Source organism: Archocentrus centrarchus, chromosome 6 (assembly GCF_007364275.1).
Source record: "Archocentrus centrarchus isolate MPI-CPG fArcCen1 chromosome 6, fArcCen1, whole genome shotgun sequence".
NCBI lineage: Eukaryota > Metazoa > Chordata > Actinopteri > Cichliformes > Cichlidae > Archocentrus > Archocentrus centrarchus.
Genome location: NC_044351.1, coordinates 34,711,823 through 34,732,108, shown reverse-complemented (window position 1 = coordinate 34,732,108; position 20,286 = coordinate 34,711,823). Strand labels below are relative to the sequence as shown.

Sequence of the window (20,286 nt, the reverse complement as noted above, 5' to 3'; positions counted from 1 at the left end):
GAAAAGTTAAAAAGATTTCAACACAGAAACTGGGAGACGTGTTTTAAGCTGTGCAGGTTGTTAGTTTGTACTTGATGTAAAATTTTCCAGTATGAAATTAACTTTTTCACCACATGAATGCAAATTAATAAATAATCCAATTAAGAGACACAAACAGAGAGAAATGTGCTATTAAAATCATGTTTTTAACATTATTTCTTCGCTGAGGTTTGACTGCTTCCAGTGTCTCTTTGCCCTTTTCTTCTTCTGAATAGTTTAATGGAGCCCCTCTGGGAAAAAAAACACCTCTGATTTATATTTATAATCATGTCAGATGGAAAATTTCAGATTTTCTTGAAATTTGGCTGAAAATTTGCACTGAATTACAAATACATGGAATTAAACTCTGGAATTATCCTTTACTGCTGCACAGTGGACAGTAATGTACTGCTGAACATGAACGCAATTAAAAAGAAATCGGAGGATTTGGTACGTAGACGCACAACAACAGAACAGATGAAAACACTGTGTGAACTATTCAGATGACTTCTTTTAATGCTCTCTGCACACAATATTGTTTAATTTAATCCGACTCTGACTGCAGTTCGACGTGCGGCGGAAACAACCTTTGACAGGAAGTCCACGTCTGAGTTTCTGTGAAGGAAACAATTTTGAGACTGCGATTTAAAAGCTTCTGACGTGTGCCGACATGGATCCGGTGATTCCAGCCGACACAGATGTGTCAGAAAAAGCTGCTGCTGGCTGTCAAAGGGTTGATGAAGGAATCTCATCAGTTCTTCACATTTCCCTTTTTCCTCCAGAGGAAACTTTATCGGCTGTAGGTTTTTAAAGTTCCTGCATTCAGCTGAGCTTGTAGAGCAGAGCAGTTTGCAGTAAACTGATGGGGTCTCAGTTTTTGCTTTTTTGCTCTAGGCTATTTTTGCTGGATACGTGACCGTTGATGGACACAGTGGGAGATTGCAGAGATTGAGCCTGTGGCAGTCCAGTTAGAGGACAGTAACGGTCTCCAGCCTCGCTGCAGGGGGGGCCGACTGGTGTAGTGGTGGCTCGAGTCCTAATGAGATTAGCCTGTTAGCTTATACCACACAGAGTATTCAGTGAGTGAATAGGACTGTGCAATTTTACATTTGTACTGTAAATACATGAACAAAAATAGCTAAGGTATTCAAGTGCTTACAGCTGTGCTCCATTGCAGTCCTGACTAAAACAGCTGTGCAGACAGTGACGGTGCCACACCCACTGAGTTTAATAACTACCCCAAAATGATTTAATATAAAAATAAATGCCAGTAAACATGTCAGAGCTTTATATTAACATCCTTATTTTAAGCTTTAGTGAAACAAATGTTTGTGTTCCAGCAGTAAAACACTGTTTTATGTCATTATTCATGCAGATTTGCTGCTATCTGCCCAAAGAATATGAGGTGACACAATAAAAAAGTAGAGTTACTGGTTAATAAGTCTACATTAATATATTTATAAACCTCCAAAGCTGATAAATTCCAAAAACCGCTGTTAAGAAGGTCCAACTGAACCGCAGTAAAAATCATGTTTACAGCCTGATACAGAAATAGCCTTTATGAATAGTTTCTCCTATAATAACGACTTTTTTTAGTAGCTCACTCAAAACCAGTGATGTCATGTCTCAGCTTGTATGCGGAGGCTATGATAGCTCATATTCTTCTCACTTTAGAGCCGGTACCAAAACACAATAAAACTGTGTGTTAATCTCAACAGTGGAACAAATGAGAGCTGCGTGAAGCTTCAGCGATGAGGAGACCAGTCCTGATTTATGAGGGGAATATTTGGGTTCATCGAAACTGAGAGTAAATCCAAAACTTAAAGTGACCTGATGGTGACTCGGGTCAGCATCATCGTTGCTAATCTCGTCTGCAGAAACCGTTTGATTAACTGGTTTCATTCTGTGGTGTCGTTCTTTCCTCCGGTCGAGATAAGGGAGACTCTGCAGTTGGAGAGTTGTATATTACATCTTGTGTTTATAGACTTTATAATTTTACCACAATAATCTTTGCAGGTGAAGCAGAGGTGGAGCTGATAACTTAGCTCACTGACAGCTGTCAAAGCTAGCCTTAATGCAGTCTAAAGTCAGACTGCATTAAGGCTAAAGTGACCTCTGACCCGATGAATCATTACCATTTTGATAAGACTGTAACCTCTGTATGAGCGGTCAGACCAAATATTGTAATCCTCATTGATCACAGTTTGACTCCTCTGTGCGACGCCTTCATTTGTCCCCAGGTGGCACTAAAATAAATAAGAGTAAAGTCAATGAAGGTTATTTGGTGGTAATAATTTTTCTTCCTCTGCATTGTGGGGTATTGTTGCTGAGTCACTGTACCAAGTACTGCAGAGTTCTTTCATTGTGATAAGATCATGATGATACCTTAAAACTTCCTCTATAATAACCACTGATATTTTGCCAGATTTCTCCTGCTCTGAACCGACTTATGAATAAAATTACTGCAAAATCCAAAACTAACAAGTGGCATTGCTGCAAATGTTGGAATCAACCAACTGCAGCAACAGGAAAGGAAGCAGGTCGGAGAGCAGAGACTTTCATCACAGCCTGAGGACTGAAAGAAAGGAGAATCTCATTATTATAAGTCAGATATACGAAATGCACTAAATTTGTGTCTGATTAACTAAATTGGACTCACGTATGTCTTTAATAGTTCTATCAAAATGCTCCACAGAATGTCACAGCAGGTTTACACAGTGAAGGTCAGAGTCATGAATCCATTTGGAGGCTTTTGATCAGGACAGGCTCCATTACAGTGTTTTGGCTGCTGTGTAGTGGGTCAGCTCGTGGTTTGCTAAGTAGGTCTATGAAGAATAAAGAAACATGAATGGGATCGTTGCAGTTACTGTCCAGGAACTGCAAGATTCCCATCATGCACCGATGGTTCAGGTGGTTTTTGTCCTTCACCTGCTTCCTTCCTTATCTTATAATAAATCAGTTATTTACAGTGTAACAGTGAAGAAGACATTTCTGTAGCCTGGCAGTAACAAACACTGACAGTGAGGCCGCGGGAGCTTCATGCACCAAATGCTGCTGCAGACACAGATGCTTATTGTGATTCTGTCTATATTTGTTGGTTTAGGTAATATTGAAGTAGTCATAAACATGATGTATTTAGACTGTATTTCCTAAGAATGATGTGTTATGTGGTCAGTTGTTTTTGCTAGCAAGAACAAACTGCTGCTTGTATTTGAGTGGCTCAGAGAAGAGCTGCTGCTCCACACTGAAAGGAGTCGGTTGAGGTGGTTCAGGCATCTGTCTAGGACTATGCCTCCTGGGCGCCTCCTGGGTGAGGTGCTCTGGGCATGTCCTACTGGGAGGAGGACCCGGGGCAGAGCCTGGACACGCTGGAGAGCTTATCTCTCTCTCGGATGGCTTAGGAAATGGCCGGGGGAGAGGTGGGTCTGGATTTCTGTGCTTAGGCTGCTGCCTCCTCAACCCGGCCCCAGATTACACTGGATGTATGTTCACTTTACCATCTAACATACCTGGAATACTGACATGTAGTGTGGTTACAGTGTTACTTTTAATAGTAACTTTTTACACTTCTGCCATTAAAGTATCTGTTACAGTTTTAGCCAAGAAGAAGTAACTTATTAGATTACCAACAGAAGAAGAAGGGCCGACTCTTCATCTACCTTTAACTTTAATAACTCAAGCACACTGATATTGGCAGCATTTCATGAACCACTCAACCAGCAACAGGCTTGTTAATTTCCTCACGGAGTGGCAACTTTTAGCTATTTAGAAGTTCAGCCGTTGCTGCTTTGGGGCTGTAACACTGGCATCATTCTCCGAGCTGCGATCGGCCTCCAGTGCGCCTTCATAACCTCATCAGGGCTCTCCACACACAGCACACCGTCCTTTCTGTCTAATGGCCAACAGGTGGGGTGTCCAGGAAAATGACTCTTTAGCTTCCTTGCTCTGTGACCCCTGAGTTTATCCACTTATTGAATGAACCATATCATTCATGTTGCCTGTTACAGTCCATGCTTTTGGTTCCAACGGACCGAGATAGCAAAGCCAAACATGCACCCAAAAGGAGCAGGCCAGCATACATGAATTGAAAAATTAATGTATAATGTTACTCGTTTTAACCAAAAGTAATCAGAGAGCTGCTCACACTGGTGCTTGCTTCATCTGTGAGTGTCCATGATGTTTGGGCTTATTGTAAATCAATTTCTGGTGAAATCAGAAGTGTGAATGGTGATTCTGACGTGAGGAAAGAAGCTGGCGGTACCCAAACCTTTACTCTTTAAACAACACCAGCTGCTGTCTATATTTGGGCCCACAGCAATGTAAGGTGCCCAAAAAAGGGGCTTCAGGGACCCTCGCACATGCTCGCTCTCATGTCTGGAACACAAGGTTTGAACAGGAAGGCGGACATGTTTAGATTGCAGGCCTAAGCTATCACTTCTTATAAACATGCCTAACTGTAGTCAAAGTAGAGCTGGAGTCAGGATTCTTCCAGGGACACACGGATGCTGCTGCTATCAGTGTTCCTATCACTTCATGCCCCAGTTGCCCAAACATGGTAAGATCCTCTGACGGTTGCTTTAACCAGACAAAATAGCTGTTTGCCTGTGGGCTGTTGGGCCGAGTATGTGCGTATGTGTGCTCGTGTGTGTCCGTGGGTGTGAGGACGTCTGAGAGCTGTGTCAGAATTGGATGTTCAGAAAAGGATTTGGATGAATGCATTTTTGGTGCCTGCTTTAAAAAATCACGAGTAAATTCAGAGCTTTACCGACTCAGAGCTGCAGCAGTGCAGAGCCTGTCCGGACAGGGCGCGACCCAGGATGTTTTTATAGGTACAATTTACAGATGCGTCACATGCAGGCAAACACAAAGACACTGCTCTGACAAGAGGTCACATGACCTCCTGTGTTCAAACTGTAGCTGTCAGATTGTGGGTTCTTTTGAGAACCACTGATCCAAAAAAAACATGAGGAAATGAAATTATTTGTCACAGAAAATCAAATACAACAATCTTATTCAACAGTTAGAATAAGGTTTAGGTTAAGGTCAGAGGTTGGCACACACACACACACACACACACACAGTGGCGCAGGCAGCAGTCACTATATTCGTCCAAATGACCTCACACTCAGCAGTGCACTTCCTCGTGTCTCCAGCAGCACACCTGCTGAGTTTGAAGCCGATCGGATGGATGGTTGTTGAAACAGGTGAGGAAAAAGATCCAGAGATTTCTGGATTCATTAGTATGATGAACACGGCTGCAGCACAGACGAGCAGCACAGACGAGCAGCACAGACGCTCCCACGCCTTCACTGTAACCAGACTCAAATCCCACTTTGTTACATTTTTACAGGCGTCTTTCTCCTTCATCCTTTTCCTCTCTCATCGCTGCTCAGTGCTGTGATTGTCAGTGTGCTGCATCATTGGTGGAGCCACGTGCTCTATGTTTATCATCAGGAGGGGGAGGGAGGGAGAGAGAGAGAGAGAGCCCTTCCTTTCTCATTTCTAGTGCGACCACAGCAAGACACACACACACACACACACACTCTGAGACGTACATTCATCCAGTCCGTAGCAGCCTGAGGGACAGACACCAAAAACACAGCTGAACCAGACTTTGTGACCACCGACGCTCTGAACCACATCACAGGTACAGTAAAGCTTCATCTGCCTGGATTCTGATGATTATTCAACAGTTTCTGTCTGAGAGGCGAGCAGCCGTGTGGAGGTGAACTCTTCATATTTAACTCGACCCTTTACGCGTCCAGGAAAGTGAGACCTGAGCTCCGATGTGGTGAAGCTGCTTTGTGTTTGAGGACTGGGAGGAGGAGGATGTTAAAATGAGGACAGGAATTTTGGCACGGTGTACGTGAATGCTGCTGCTGAGGCTTTGTACTTTAGACTTTTACTTACACACACACACACACACACACACACACACACACACCCCTGTCACCAGCCTCTGCATTGGCGAGAACAGGATGTTGAGAGGTTGAATTTATTGACCCCACAGGAACCAAAGTGCAGCATTTAGAAAACCTGAAGGCTGTGCATTTATGTTGTCTTTCCTGGTGTTTACAGTGGGATCATAACGCTGTAGTTTTAATAACCGTCTGATTCCAATGTGTGAGAAAGCAACAATGGCAGAGCAGGGAGCAATGCGTGCTAAAGAAAATAATGGTGGATTTGAAGGAGCCTGAGTCAGACTGATGATGAATCGACAATCGGTGGAAGTCATAAAAGTTGATTGAATTTGGTGCAGCCTTGTGTTGGCGGTGCCCTGAAAGCGCCTGCATTTGGCTCAGTGCTGTTGGCAGGACCTGACAGATTAACACCATAATGCACGGCAGCATCGTGGTAAAAATAAAGTGGGTGGGTGCTCTCATTCAAAAAATAAAGCACCAAATAAGACTTATATTTGTATTTTAACATTACTCAGGGAGATTTGTTGCGTCACACCATCAGCAGAGAGATGAATAGATTAAAGTGCATTTTTCACATCCCTGTCCCATTTTTGTTTGGACCTCTTACATAATTTCTCCGTAGGATCAGCGGCTGCACTCCCCTCATCGTTTTCTTGCAGTGCATCTTTTTGTGTTCAGATTTCAAGCTACTGGGAAACTTAGTGACTCATATTTTTTTATCCACTGCTTCTTCTTCTTGAGAACATGAAACAGCCACTGAAGCTGAGCTCGTCCCCCCTTTGGGAGCGGGTCTGTTTCTCAGCTCACGCTTTATAAATAGATTTACAAAGAGCAATACGCTCCTGCTTTTGTTCCTCACGAGCCACCCAGCAGAGCTCGCTCACACCTCATCACCAAATCCAGTCAGTCCATATTTGGCCAGAGGGATGTTTTTGCGATATAGATTTGTAGATAAATCCAGAGCCTTTGAGCAACCACAGTTCAAATCTTGCTGAATTTCCAATTCTTGTTTTAGAAATGCAGCTTTGATTTTTGCTTTAAATCACGCCACCTCCCGATGAGCAGCTCTGTGTCCAAACTCACTGCCTGCAAATCCAAAAACGGTCCCTCATAAAAAGCACAGTAAGGATTACTAAGCGTCCAAGATACCAGGAAGCTGGCCTTCACTGTTCCACCTGCTGGTCCTGCCCCACCCGCTGACGTCGTGTTGTGTCATGAAAATAAAAGGTGGCGGGGACGTTTCGCAGACGTGAACCTGTGCAGATGAGAAATTCAAGACTTTAACCTGTCAGATCAACAAACCACATGATGTAGTAGGAGAGTCCCCAAAGCCACGCCCCAGGAAAGGTAGCAGGCAGTCAGTATAGCAGCTACGTAGTTAGCACAATTCTGGCTGTTCACGCCATCCACAATTCAGAAATTAGCACATGTGAGGCACTCTTATGAGCACAAAGATTCAAAGTGCAGTTTGCAAACTAACCTCATCTAATGTTCAGCAGCTTAGCGTTGGCTTTTTATTTTCTAACTAAATGCTAAATAGGCAAATTTACAGAAACTAGAAAATGATACGTTTTAAATAATGTCTTATAACATCTGACTCCACAGTTAAATTATTCAATTCAATTCAATTCAATTCAATTTTATTTATATAGCGCCAAATCACAACAAACTGTCGCCTCAAGGCGCTTTGTATTGTGGGTAAAGACCCTACAATAATACAGAAAAAACCCAACAGTCTAAACGACCCCCTATGAGCAGCACTTGGCGACAGTGGAAAGGAAAAACTCCCTTTAACAGGAAGAAACCTCCAGCAGAACCAGGCTCAGGGAGGGGGGGTCATCTGCCGCGACCGGTTGGGCTGAGGGGAGAGAAAGACATGCTGTGGAAGAGAGCCAGAGATTAATATCAATTAATGATTAAATGCAGAGTGGAGTATAAACAAAGTAAATAAGGTGAATGAGAAACAGTGCATTATGTGAAATTATACTTTTAAGCTTTTCCATTTGTTCCAAACAGACACAATCTTTATAAAAGGGGGGGCAAACCTAAACCTTACCTTTAACCCCAGAGGGGTCCTGGGAGACCTGGTGGATGTTAAGATGGTAATAAACATAAAGAAAACTTTAATGTGACGCTGAGATTTTACAATAAACATATTAAAGAACGTTGATTCTGGTAGTTTTATTTAACTAACACAGATTCGGGGCAGTGAAACTACAGCAGATGGTAGTTTCACTGTGGAGGACGTCGGCATCGTTCTCACATAATCGATGTTATAGCTCAGGGGTCGGCAACCCGCGGCTCATTCAGGCTTAATCTGCGGCTCTTTGTATAAGTATCCAATTGAAGTGCATTTTATTTTTGTCAGTTCGGTTTTTGTTATAATTGGAACATTATTGTGATCTTGAAATATTAAAATAAAATCATTTTATTTATTTATTTTCGTTTCTCAATATATGCGTATTTGCGGCTCTCACTGTTTGTTTTCCGTGGAACCCGGGTTCAAATGGCTCTCTCCGGATTACAGGTTGCCGACCCCTGCTCTAACCTTTGTGATTTTTGCTGCTGTTAGCATAAACCGTCTCCACGCCTTCAGGACTTTTAGGTTGCAGCAGGTCTCCATAAGACCCGGACTGATTCAATCACTGTACTTTGGTAAACAGCTCGAAGCCTCGGAGGCGTTTACGGAGCTTTGAGAAAAAAATGGACTTTTCCACCTTGAATGTTGGCAAACACCTAGATGGGAAATTGTGGTGTAAATATGGTGTGAGAACAGCACTGCTGTACTAGTTGAATTAATGGCTAACATATGGAGTGCTAATGAGTTTTGACAGTGTGGTTTGCACTGACCCTTTATCTCCTGATATCTTACTATCTCCTCTGTATAAGAGAGGACTGATATATAACATGACGCACTGAACGGTTTCAGTTAAGCTTCAGTTTGTGGAAATTATGTTTGAATAGTGTTTAGCCATTTAGTACGTCAAGGCTAAATGTCTGATTCACCAGCTTTTACCTTTAAGCTGACTGTGAGGTGCTGCACACTTTTATTCTGTTGAGACAGTTCCTGGCACAGAATAGGAGGAATAATTCAAATCTCAGCCAGGGGTAAAGAAACCCTTAGTTCTGGTATGTGAAGCTTTGTGTTTCTAGTTCCTTCTCTTTGGGAACAACTCCTCTTGTTCCTTGAGTTCTTTAAACCACTCCAGAGCCCCCGTCTCCCTCCCGCCCAGTGGCATTTTCAGCAGCGAGACAATGAGCCTGGCGCTGTGAGGGAGCCACTGGAAAAGCAGCACTGTTATTACCGTGTTTCGCATGCTGATAAATTTCCTCTTTGCTAGACGTTTCTGTTGGAAGCATCCTCGTGTTTCCTGGAAAACATGATTACTGTAATATTATTTTAAATTACAGAGGGGTTGTTGCATGTCTTTCTATTGTTAAAGGCCAATAAAAATCAGTTGTATTAGAAATGGCCCCCAAATGGCTTTTTATTGATTTTAAGATCTTATAAATACAAAAGTACCAGCCACCCAACAACGGTAAAGGCCTTTTTCATTAATTAACCTTCATATTTTTCTTCCTTATCTTTTATGACCATTTCCTTATTAACCTCTGTCACCTGTCTTATTATTCTTTCTGACTGTTCTGTGTAGCTTTATTGCATGGCATCTCCTCTAATAATCTGTGACTCTTATTATTGCCTTTGCACCTGCAATGCACCAACGCTAGTACAGTAGATCTTGTCTCTTGTATTTTTATACCCGCTGCTAGATGGGGCCTGGATTGTTTTGGAACTTCCCTCCCAAGGCTGGCTGCACGGTTCCACAGAGCCTCCTGCAGACCATGTACGTAGGATCGTAAAGCCACTGTACCTACCTACATAACCTACCATACTGTAACCACTCAGGTCCCTCCTTTATCCGACCTGTGTGGAGTTATCTATGGCATCCTCCGTCCATTCGCCCCATTCTGTCAGTCAGTCCAGTGTCTCAAACATTCATTCTGCAGCAGCCAGCAAATGCCCACAAATCCAATCAAAAATCACCATGTAGTTGTTAAACAAACATGCATGTGACAGGAGCAGTCCATCTGCCATCTGATTAATATCTATTCACGAAAAAACCCATGACAGACACTGGAACAGATACTGGGAATTAGGCTGGGAACAAAGCCAGACTCTCGGACTGAAAATTCCCTCTGCAGCATTTGGTGGAAACCTCAACCAGGTGACACAGTGTGTGTAGTGAGACTATTCCAGCTCATTCTTCATGCAGTTTATTTCTTTAATATGGACACTTGAACACATCACTCCTGTTACGTTCTGACTGTACAGAAAAATCCAGTCTGTGCATCAGAAGCTGAGCTGCTGGTTTTGCTGATGCATGATGCAAACACCACTGTTTTAAATTAGAGTGAATGATTTCATACATACCACTGCTTGTTATGTCACCACTGAACTGTCATATTCAATGTGATCATTTTATATCCTGTATAAGTTCATGTATGTAGGACTGATACGTGGGACGCATCATAAATCATAAACATAGGGATCATAAATCAATAGAGAAATATGCACAGGAATGTATTAATGGCTGTAAGCATTCAGGTGAACTTTGCTTTGTGTTAAGGATTGTGGTTTTATAGATTAGCAACTTTTAGAAAACTGATAGTTGCTGCACGACACCCTGTTGGTCTTTAGTTTGCTATTAGCTTGATGCTAACAGGAACTGGGATCTGATAACCTACTAAGTGGCCGACGTCGATGCCGGCCTGTGTGTGTTAATAACTGTGTGGTCGTGTCCGGCGGTGCTAGCTGACAGAAACATAAAATGCTGGGACTTTCCCTCATAGCCGGCTCCGCCATTAGCACTAGCGATCATTCAGTAGGGGAGGGGGACACCCTCTGATTACTAAATTAATCAATGGAATAATTGATAGAATACTCGATAACTAAAATAATCGATAGTTGCAGCTGTACTAAAATAAAATGTAGTCAGGAAAAAACAAACAGCTGAAAATGAGTTTTGTTAGCTTGGTGTCAAACCTTTCTCGTGTTTGGGCCTCACTGGGTCAGTTTTGCCACGTTAGCTCACAAACAGGTTTATTAATAAGTGTCTCGATGCCAGAGTCAGTTTCTTGGTCTCAGTCCAGCTGAACTATGAATGACAAACATCCTTTATACGCACATTTCTGTAAAGTTTCACTTCCAGTTACGAGTGTCTAAGGTTTGACTGAAGATAAATCATACTCAAAATTACTAATATTGCTGAATTCACAAGGCAGTGGAGCATATCAGCATGCCCTGTCACCACACACATTATTTTGCTTTACTCATTGTGTGCGTTACGTATCGCTGTCACCCATTAATTTTGAAATGCCAGCCTGGGTGCTGACTGAGTCAGTGTGGATGGAACTGCATGTCCCACACATCTCTGCATGCATATTAATACAGCTTTGTTGCAGAGCTTCACTGTGTACTTAAAATACAGTTTGCAAACAGCAGTGAGAATGATTCTGAGCAATATCACTTTAATGTCAAATGATACACATGCAGCTGACAGATGAACTGCAACTATCTATTGCAACTGCAATGTTTCTAATCAAAACTATTTATTGAGCATGCAGTTTAGGTCTAAAAGTCGAAGCCTGATGCAGTGAAAGTAAATACAATTATGATCTCAACTCAGAAAATTAAATCAAGTTTATTATTGTAAGAGCAATAATGTTACGTTTGAACACCACAATCAGAACTCACTCATGATGGGGAAGTTCATGTCTGCAAAAGAGCCGATACGAAGGTGGAAAATCGAAACGTGAGACAAAGTTTAATAAACGGCGTTGTTGCCAGCTCATTACGTCTGTCTGACATTGGCCCCACGCCAGGATTTTTATTGTTTTTAGCCAAAAGCAACAATTATTAAGTTATGTATCTTAAGTTATTGTACACATTCAAAAACAGCATGAAAATACTTTAAGGTCATTAAAAATGGGAATAAAACCAAGAAAATGTTATGAATTAATATTTTTTATGTTCCACTTTTTAAAATAGTTTTTAACCAAAAACTGAAACCATTCATTTAGCATTTAAGAATTTACCGTTCTTATTAGTCCCTGATGGTTAGAAATACCTCAGAAACATATTTCGATGAACACTGATGGACTAGAAATGAATGGAAAGACTGCAGCAGCAGAAATGAGGATGTACAGAATGAATTTTCAGCAGAGATTAAATATTATTTTAAAGTGAATATCTCCTGTACCTGTACATTTATAGAATGGTATAATTTTCACTAAATACTAGAATTACCATCCACAAAAATCAGCTGATTCTGAGGGGGCAGGTAGGAGGCACTGAGTGATGTTTTTCATGGAATGAAATGAGGTGACAGCGCGATAATATGAGGCTGCATAACTGGAAGCGGTGCTCAACAATTATAGATGGTACTGTAAGTGCCTGCAGCTATACTGAAATACTGGCTGACAAGATGACTCCCCGTCTCCAGAAGCTTGGCAGGAATATTCCAGCATGAAACCCAAGCAAAAAATCCAAAAGAGTTTTCTGAAGAAGAGAAAACTCTGACCTGGCCAAACATGTACTGTTTGCTGAAGAAAGAAAAGATCCGCTGACTTTTGTTGCTTTGAATTCCTGCTGTGTGACCTTTAATTTCACATAAGTACAAATACCAGAGACATTAAATTAGACCGGCATGCCTCTCAAAGTATCCTGAATTAAAATCTATGGCAGAACTCTGCAGAAGCAAATATGGTGGCAGAAAAATTAATTCCAGGAGAAAAATGTGCTTTTGAAATGTCAACTATTTAGAAACAAAGTCAGCAAACAGATTTAGCTGTTGAGTTTATACGTGCAGTCTTTATGACCCTGTGACCATTGAAATGACATGTAATTTTATTTATACAGCACCAAATCACAACAAACAGTCGCCTCAAGGCGCTTTATATTGTAAGATAAAGACCCTCCAATAATACAGAGAAAACCCAACAGTCTAAACGACCCCTTATGAGCAGCACTTGGTGACAGTGGGAAGGAAAAACTCCCTTTAACAGGAAGAAACCTCCAGCAGAACCAGGCTCAGGGAGGGGGGGTCATCTGCTGAGGGGGGAGAGAGACAGAAGACACACTGTGGAAGAGAGACAGATTGATAATAACTAATGATTAAATGCAGGGTGGGGTATAAAGAGCCTATAGCAGCATAACTAAGGGAGGGTTCAGGGTAGGGCTGCACGATATATCGAAAAAATATCGTCATCGCGATATTGGCACGTGCGATAGGCATATCTAAAAAATGCGCGATAATTTCTAATTATTTAATGTATAAATCACGTCTTTCTTTATGTCCGCACTTTGACCAATCCCGCGCGACCTTAAATGTGAAGGTGCCGCGTCGCTATTGGCCAGAGCGAGCACATGCTCTCAGCGGCGCAGGGAGCACGTACACACACAGAAGGAAAACAAGCATGGCGGGAATTGAAGAGACGAGTCGAGACGAAAACAGAGAGCATTTGGGACGACTACGGTTTTTCCACACAGGACGAGTCACAGACACAAGTTCTTTGCAAGTCATGCCGAAAAATCGTGGCTATGTCAAGAGGAAACACGACAAACCTCCTTCAATACAACCACAAGGAACTTTACAACGTATATTTAACATCTAAAAACCCACAGCCTACTCCGGTAAAGTCAAGCAAACGAAAGGCAAGTTCACAAACTAACATAAATGATAGTTTCGCTTCTGCCGCTCCTTATGAGAAGGCAGAGCTCAGTGAAGTGGATTTTTATGCTAGCACTACTGACTTGTGGTCCAGTCGAACCACTGAGCCATACATGAGTTTTACCGTGCACTTTTTGACATGCAAATTTGAGCTCATTACACGCTGCCTATAAGTAGCATACTTCCCCGAGACACACACTGGTGAAAACATTGCTGCTGCCCTGCGGGATGTTTTGAACAACTGGAACTTGCCCAAACACAAACAAGTGGCCATCACAACAGATAACGGAGCGAACGTGGTGAAGGCTGCTGAGGTCAACAACTGGTTCAGAGTGCAGTGCTTTGGCCATCGCCTGCATCTGGCAATTGGTAAGTGTTAAAGATAAAAAATTACTCTCAAGACATATAGCCCTAATGTACTATAACATTTAAATGAAAAACAAACAAACATGTGAACATGTTTGTTTATATGTTAAATAAATGCAACATTTGAAATGCATATTTGTTGTTGGTATACATTTTATAGATTTTTTTTTCTTATTGGTCATGTATATTGCATTTTTAGGTAAAAAGAAAAAATATCGCGACAATATCGTTATCGCAATACTAGACCTCCATATCGCATATCGCACTAATTTCCAATATCGTGCAGCCCTAGTTCAGGGTCACCTGATCCAGCCCTAACTATAAGCTTGATCATAAAGGAAAGTTTTAAGCCTAATCTTAAAAATAGAGAGGGTGTCTGTCTCCTGAATCCAAGCTGGGAGCTGGTTCCACAGAAGAGGGGCCTGAAAGCTGAAGGCTCTGCCTCCCATTCTACTCTTAAGTATCCTAGGAACCACAAGTAAGCCAGCAGTCTGAGAGCGAAGTGCTCTGTTGGGGTGATATGGTGCTATGAGGTCTTTGAGATAAGATGGGGCCTGATTATTGAAGACCTTGTATGAGAGGAGAAGAATTTTAAATTCTATTCTAGATTTAACAGGGAGCCAATGAAGAGAAGCCAATATGGGAGAAATCTGCTCTCTCTTTCTAGTCCCTGTCAGTACTCTAGCTGCAGCATTTTGGATCAGCTGAAGGCTTTTCAGGGAGCTTTTAGGACAGCCTGATAATAATGAATTACAATGTGAAACATAAATAAACTCAGGCTAATGCTACCCAGTCATATATAAAGTGCTGATGTCAGTATGTGACCCACTCACCACTGGGACACAAACTTCAATACATGAGCAGTAAATTTAGTTCAGAGTAATAATCACAAAGTAACCATATAAATATGTAACTGCACATACTGAATAATGTTAAACTGAATTTCTGTTACTGCGGCTCACCTGCAGTACCTTTACAGTCCACAGTACAGTGAACTTTAGGAATCACTGCTCTACACTGTAAGTCATCTTTAATAAAGGACAAAATTTATATATAAAACACAGAATGGCTAGAATTTGATCAGATATCGTGATGTATTAGAGCGAAGGCGATCAGATCAATAAGAGAATGCTGCTGCGTACATGCTGCTCATTGGATGTGACTCTGTGGTCACTAATGGAGGACATTTTTTAAAAATGGAGGCTGGCACAGCACGGGCTTCATATAATATGCAGAAACATGATTTTGGCCTCAGGACCAGATGTAAATCATTAGAAAACAGGACAGAGAGGGGCAGCAGGAGTCTTTGGATAGCGCTGGTACTCGTATATGTGATCATTTCTTGATTACTGATTAAGCATTAAGCGCTGGCTTATTTGTCTAGAATAAAAATAGTACCCTGACATATCAGGATAATAATCCATCGAGCTAAAAATAAGCATGTGGTGTGTTTCTTTTGCACCTCCTCAAATTTTCCTCGGATGGCTGTCAAGTAGCAACAAGAGGACAATTCAGTCTGACATCAGGAATAGCTCCAGTGTTACAGAACGCAGGCAGTGATTAATACATGCAGACATTTATTATTAAAGACATTTTTGCAGTGAAATATAATTTTATTTTTTAAATTTTAATTCTACATTTCCAGCAGTTACCTTTTATTTGGACTGTTTCTGTCTCTTCATCTCTCCGTGTGTTCAGTCCAGTTTAACCATCACTTGTATGGATCTGAACTCAGGAGCAGCACCAACACTCTCGGGTCCTCTCAGAGACCTCCTGCCTGACCTAAAATGAGCTCACTTTACTGGACAGTAAAAAAATAGAGAATAATTTTTTTTTAGGAATGGCGTATTTATGAAAACTACTTAAGCAATAATTTCAGCTACAAATGTGAAAACACAGATGGATCCAGGCAGCAGGCTGTGCACATGCTATAACTGACAGGTGAATGACACTGATGATCTCTTCATCATGGCACCTGTTAGTGGGAGGGATCTATCAGGGAGCGGGTGAACATTTTATCCTCAAAGTAGATGTAAGAAGCAGGAAAAAGAGGATTCGAGCCAGTTTGAGGCCAAACTGTGATGCTAGCCCACATCTCCAAACTGCAGTTCCTGTGGGGTGTTGCCGGTCTGCGGGGGTCAGGATCTATCAAAGCGGTCCAAGGAAGGACCAACGGTGAACCAGCAACAGGGGCGTTTATGGCCGAGGCTCATTGATGCACGTGGGGAGCGAAGGTGGTCCAGTCCAACAGACGAGCTACTGTAGGTACTGCAGAATACACAGAGCATCACAGCTTGTTGCATATGCAGCTGCGTAGCTGCAGACCAGCCGCAGTTCAGGAATGGTTTGAGGAGCACAACAATGAGTTTGAGGAGTCGACTTGGCCTCCAAATTCCCAGATTTCAATCCAATCGAGCATCTGTGGGATGTGCTGGACAGACGAGTCCATCCATGGAGACCCCACCTCACAGACTTAAAGGATCTTTGGTAACATCTTAGTGCAGATATCACAGCACACTTTCGGGGGTCTCATGGTGTCCATGCCTCGGTGGGTCAGGGCTGCTTTGGCAGCCAAAGGGCTGTGTGCTCACAGGTATTAATGCAGGAAATCCACTGATTATTTAATGATTAAATTAGGTCAGTTATGAACATGTTGCATTTGCCTTCATGGACATTTTTTTTTATTACTTTATGGCTCAGAGGAAACAGCTCTTTTCTTATTATCAGTACTCAGACTGCCTTAACTGTTTCACTAAGAATTATGGAGAGTTTGGCACTTATGAATATACTGATTTTTGTAATATAATTAAAAGTTTTTTCACTGCTGCACTGAAATGAGCCGAACTCTGAAACTAAGTTTCATGCATATGTAACCATGAAGTTTCTGTGTCAGTACATCCTGACTCTCTGCACACTGAATACCACTAGAAAATTAATACATTTAAATAAGATCTCATTCTGTTGGTCTATTGGTCACAGCCCCATTCCCAGTTAGGAATAAAATACAGGGCCAGCGTCTGTTGTTGGGGTCCTGGGTTATGGCCTGTCTTTCAGTGGCAGTGGCATTAAAATCATGTGTCTCTGAAGGTAACGACTGAGGTTTGCTCAGGAAACCATTCATCCCTCCCTCACAGTTCACTGAGCTTCGCTTCTCGGCATCTGGTTCTCCGTTCGGTTCAGGAAAGAATCCGCCGAACGCTCCCCTCCCCCATCGGCGTACTGCTGGTGACCACACGCTGTCTGCCCGTCTGGCCTGCTGGCACCCGCCCCACAGCACCGTGGGTGGACCATAGAAACACGATCACTAGAAGGGACATTTGGTTGCATTTTTCAGTGCCGCTGCCGGACGATCCAACTGTGCCATTCAGCGTGAGCCAAATAAATTCAAGTCATGATGTGTGAATGTTGGTGAATAAAATACAGTGTATTATGATAGTGCTGGCCTTAGCATGGTCCTAGATGAGGGGTTAATGGTACGATTGTTAGCAGGTCTCACAAATGTAGTTCTGCACGACAGTGTCAGGAATCACCCGTATGATTATGAAGCTGTTTAATCTCTTCGTATAAGCCACATAAACTGTAACAGCATTGTTCTAAAACCAAACCAGTGAAAGTTTTCCTCCTGGGGGGCTTCTTGTGTTTGGGGGGGATGCTGAAAGAGGAGCGTACGTAATGAAAAACAGCCTTTATTCCTCATTCACTGCAAACAGCTGCCATTCAGGTAAAGCTCCTGTGACAGCCTCCCATCAGAATGTGTCCATCAGAGTCTGCAGGTAAAGAAAGTGATGCATCACTATCTGAGGACAGCCTGCAGTCTCACTCCGGTTTCTGACAACAGCAGAGCCGCCCGACTCAGTCGAGTCCAATCATTTCAGTCAGATCAGAGCTGAGACACACACGTGTCCTAACACTAGCTTTTCTTTTGCTCCATACGAGGACTACTACAATGTGCATCAATAGATACAAAGAGAGCTCGTGTGTTTTCACACACACACACACACAGATAAAACTGATGTACTTAACAGTAATATATGACAGTGTCCGTCTGTTCTTCAGCTGTCTCAAAAACCACTTAAATCTCAGCGGGTTTGCTGCTGGGGGTCAGAGTGAGCGCAGTGCTGAGTTTGGCGTCCTTTGGCTCATATTTTGGTGAAAAGGTGTTTGCAGTTATCGCTGTTTTAACCCCCAATGACCGCTGCCTGCTCCACTCTGTGTGCAGGGGGAGGAGCACACATGCCCACACAGGTGTGCTCGTTTAGCTTTCTTTAATCAAACCTTAACCTAAACCTGATTCTAATCTTAACCCTGAAGCCTAACCTAACCCTCTCACAGGCATTTGAAGGGTGTAAAAGGGTGTTAAATTAAGTTAATCACTCACATTTGAAAAAGATGCACAGGCTCAGCCTCATGTATGCTGAGTGAGTGTGTCCTCGTACACGTCCTCTTTTTATTAAGTTATTGCCTTTCCTGTGATACATTCAGGGGAGGTCTGTAAATCTTAGCTCCTAAAACTGGGGGTCACAAAGAACTTATTTATGATATTTCTTAATGTGAAACATTTTGCCATATACTGTGCAGTGATAGCAACTGAACAAATCTGTTCCTTGTAATCACGAGCAAATTTGTTTGTCATTTTAACAAGAAATTGGGGAAAATGTATTTTTATCACGGTTACAGTGAGTGGATGTAAAACTGTAGATAAGAACTGGCCTGAGGAACGAGGGCGCGGTCCTGCTTCGCCCCTGCTGTCGTCAGCCCCCGACTTTGCAAAGGAATGAAAGGAGCTAAATCAGCAAACAGAGAGAAAGCTGTAAGACTTTAGTATTCAACACCTACGTGTTTTGGTTCAGTGTGAATAGCTTCTGGCCCTTAGGCTGCTGTCCCTGTGGGAATTTTTGTTTAAAGCTGGTAGCAGTATGATGTTATTATTTAGCCCATGATTTTACACTATGATGGAGAACAACAGCTACAGGCAAGCATATGTGTTGCCTCAGCTTTTTCCTTTCAGCGCAGCTGTTCAACATCAGTACAACTTATCTTATCAAGCTTTCTGCAGATTTGCTGAGCAAAGGTGCAGCCGTGAGCACATCCCCTGTATGTGTAACACAAGGTGATGATGCTGGGGGGGCAAAGGTAAAAGGACCCGGCTCAGTACCGCTGACCTCTGACCATCGTTCCATTAAGAGGGAATTAATGATGTGAATAACTGTTTGTGCCGCGGGACTTGAGTGGGCTTCACTTTAATCACTGATCACACCTCATGCAGTGCCAACTCTCCATCCACCCAACAAACTCCTTCAAAGCCGGGAACATATTTTAGGATGTACATCAATGTGGCATTTAGTTAAGTTATGCATAAAAATGATGGCATGCAGACAAAGTCCGTCTTTAACTGACTAATGCACCCTGAATTTAAACTCTTAGATAAAGATGAATCAGAGCTGAAGCTCATTCTCATTCACGGGGCATGAAAAACGGTCATTTTCTCCAAGCAGCTTGCATCTCTTAGATCAGGGGTGGGCAATTCCAGGCCTCGAGGGCCGGTGTCCTGCAGGTTTTAGATGTGTCCCTGATCCAACACACCTGAATCAAATGGCTGAATTACCTCCTCAGTATGCAGTCAAGTTCTCCAGAGTCCTGCTAATGACTTCTATATGTGATTCAGGTGTGTTGAAGCAGAGACACATCTAAAACCTGCAGGACACCGGCCCTCGAGGCCTGGAGTTGCCCACCCCTGTCTTAGATGCACAGATATGAAACACAGTACACCAGGTTATGGCCACAGAATAAATTTTTCAGTGTGCAGGTTTGTGGTGTAGGGCTCATTTTACATTAAAAATCAAACATTTTCCCCCCTAAACCTCACCAAGGAGTATTTGATGTCTAAATGTAATCAGAGATGAAGCAAGTGCTCCTAGATGGAGCTGCATTTTTCTGGATGACAAATTCGTGACTTCACCACCACCAACCCTCCGACCTCCAGACGCAGACTTTATAACTGAGTATCAGCACGTGCCTGGAGGGTATATGCAGTCATTTCAAACACATGTTGTTGTGCATGTTTAAGGAATTTCCCTTACTGAGATTTTTCACCAATACTGCACATGATTTTAGGGCTTATAAATAAGCTTCATTGTTTCCCCTGTCAAAGCCCCGAACCACCTCCATCCACCAATAATAAAATAAAATAAAGAAGGAAATTAAAATAAAGAAAAATATTTATGTTATTTACCAATTGAAGTACAAGCGTG

The 20,286-nt window shown here is 42.4% G+C and overlaps 1 protein-coding gene across 5 annotated transcripts in view; it reads left to right on the top strand.

Moving 5' to 3' along the window:
• Positions 1-5,533: 5,533 nt before the first annotated feature.
• ndrg4 (NDRG family member 4) overlaps positions 5,534-20,286 on the top strand; it is a 70,472-nt gene continuing 55,719 nt past the window's right edge. For 2 of the 5 annotated variants that reach the window (XM_030731346.1, XM_030731344.1), the window contains exon 1: positions 5,534-5,665. Coding sequence is in view for 3 of the 5 variants with exons in the window: in XM_030731342.1 (XP_030587202.1) it covers positions 9,711-9,784 (74 nt within the window). In the remaining 2 variants the exon portion in view is untranslated. Of the gene's footprint in view, positions 5,666-9,710; positions 9,785-20,286 lie in introns of those variants that run through there. The other 3 variants (XM_030731345.1, XM_030731343.1, XM_030731342.1) reach the window with 2 other exon arrangements.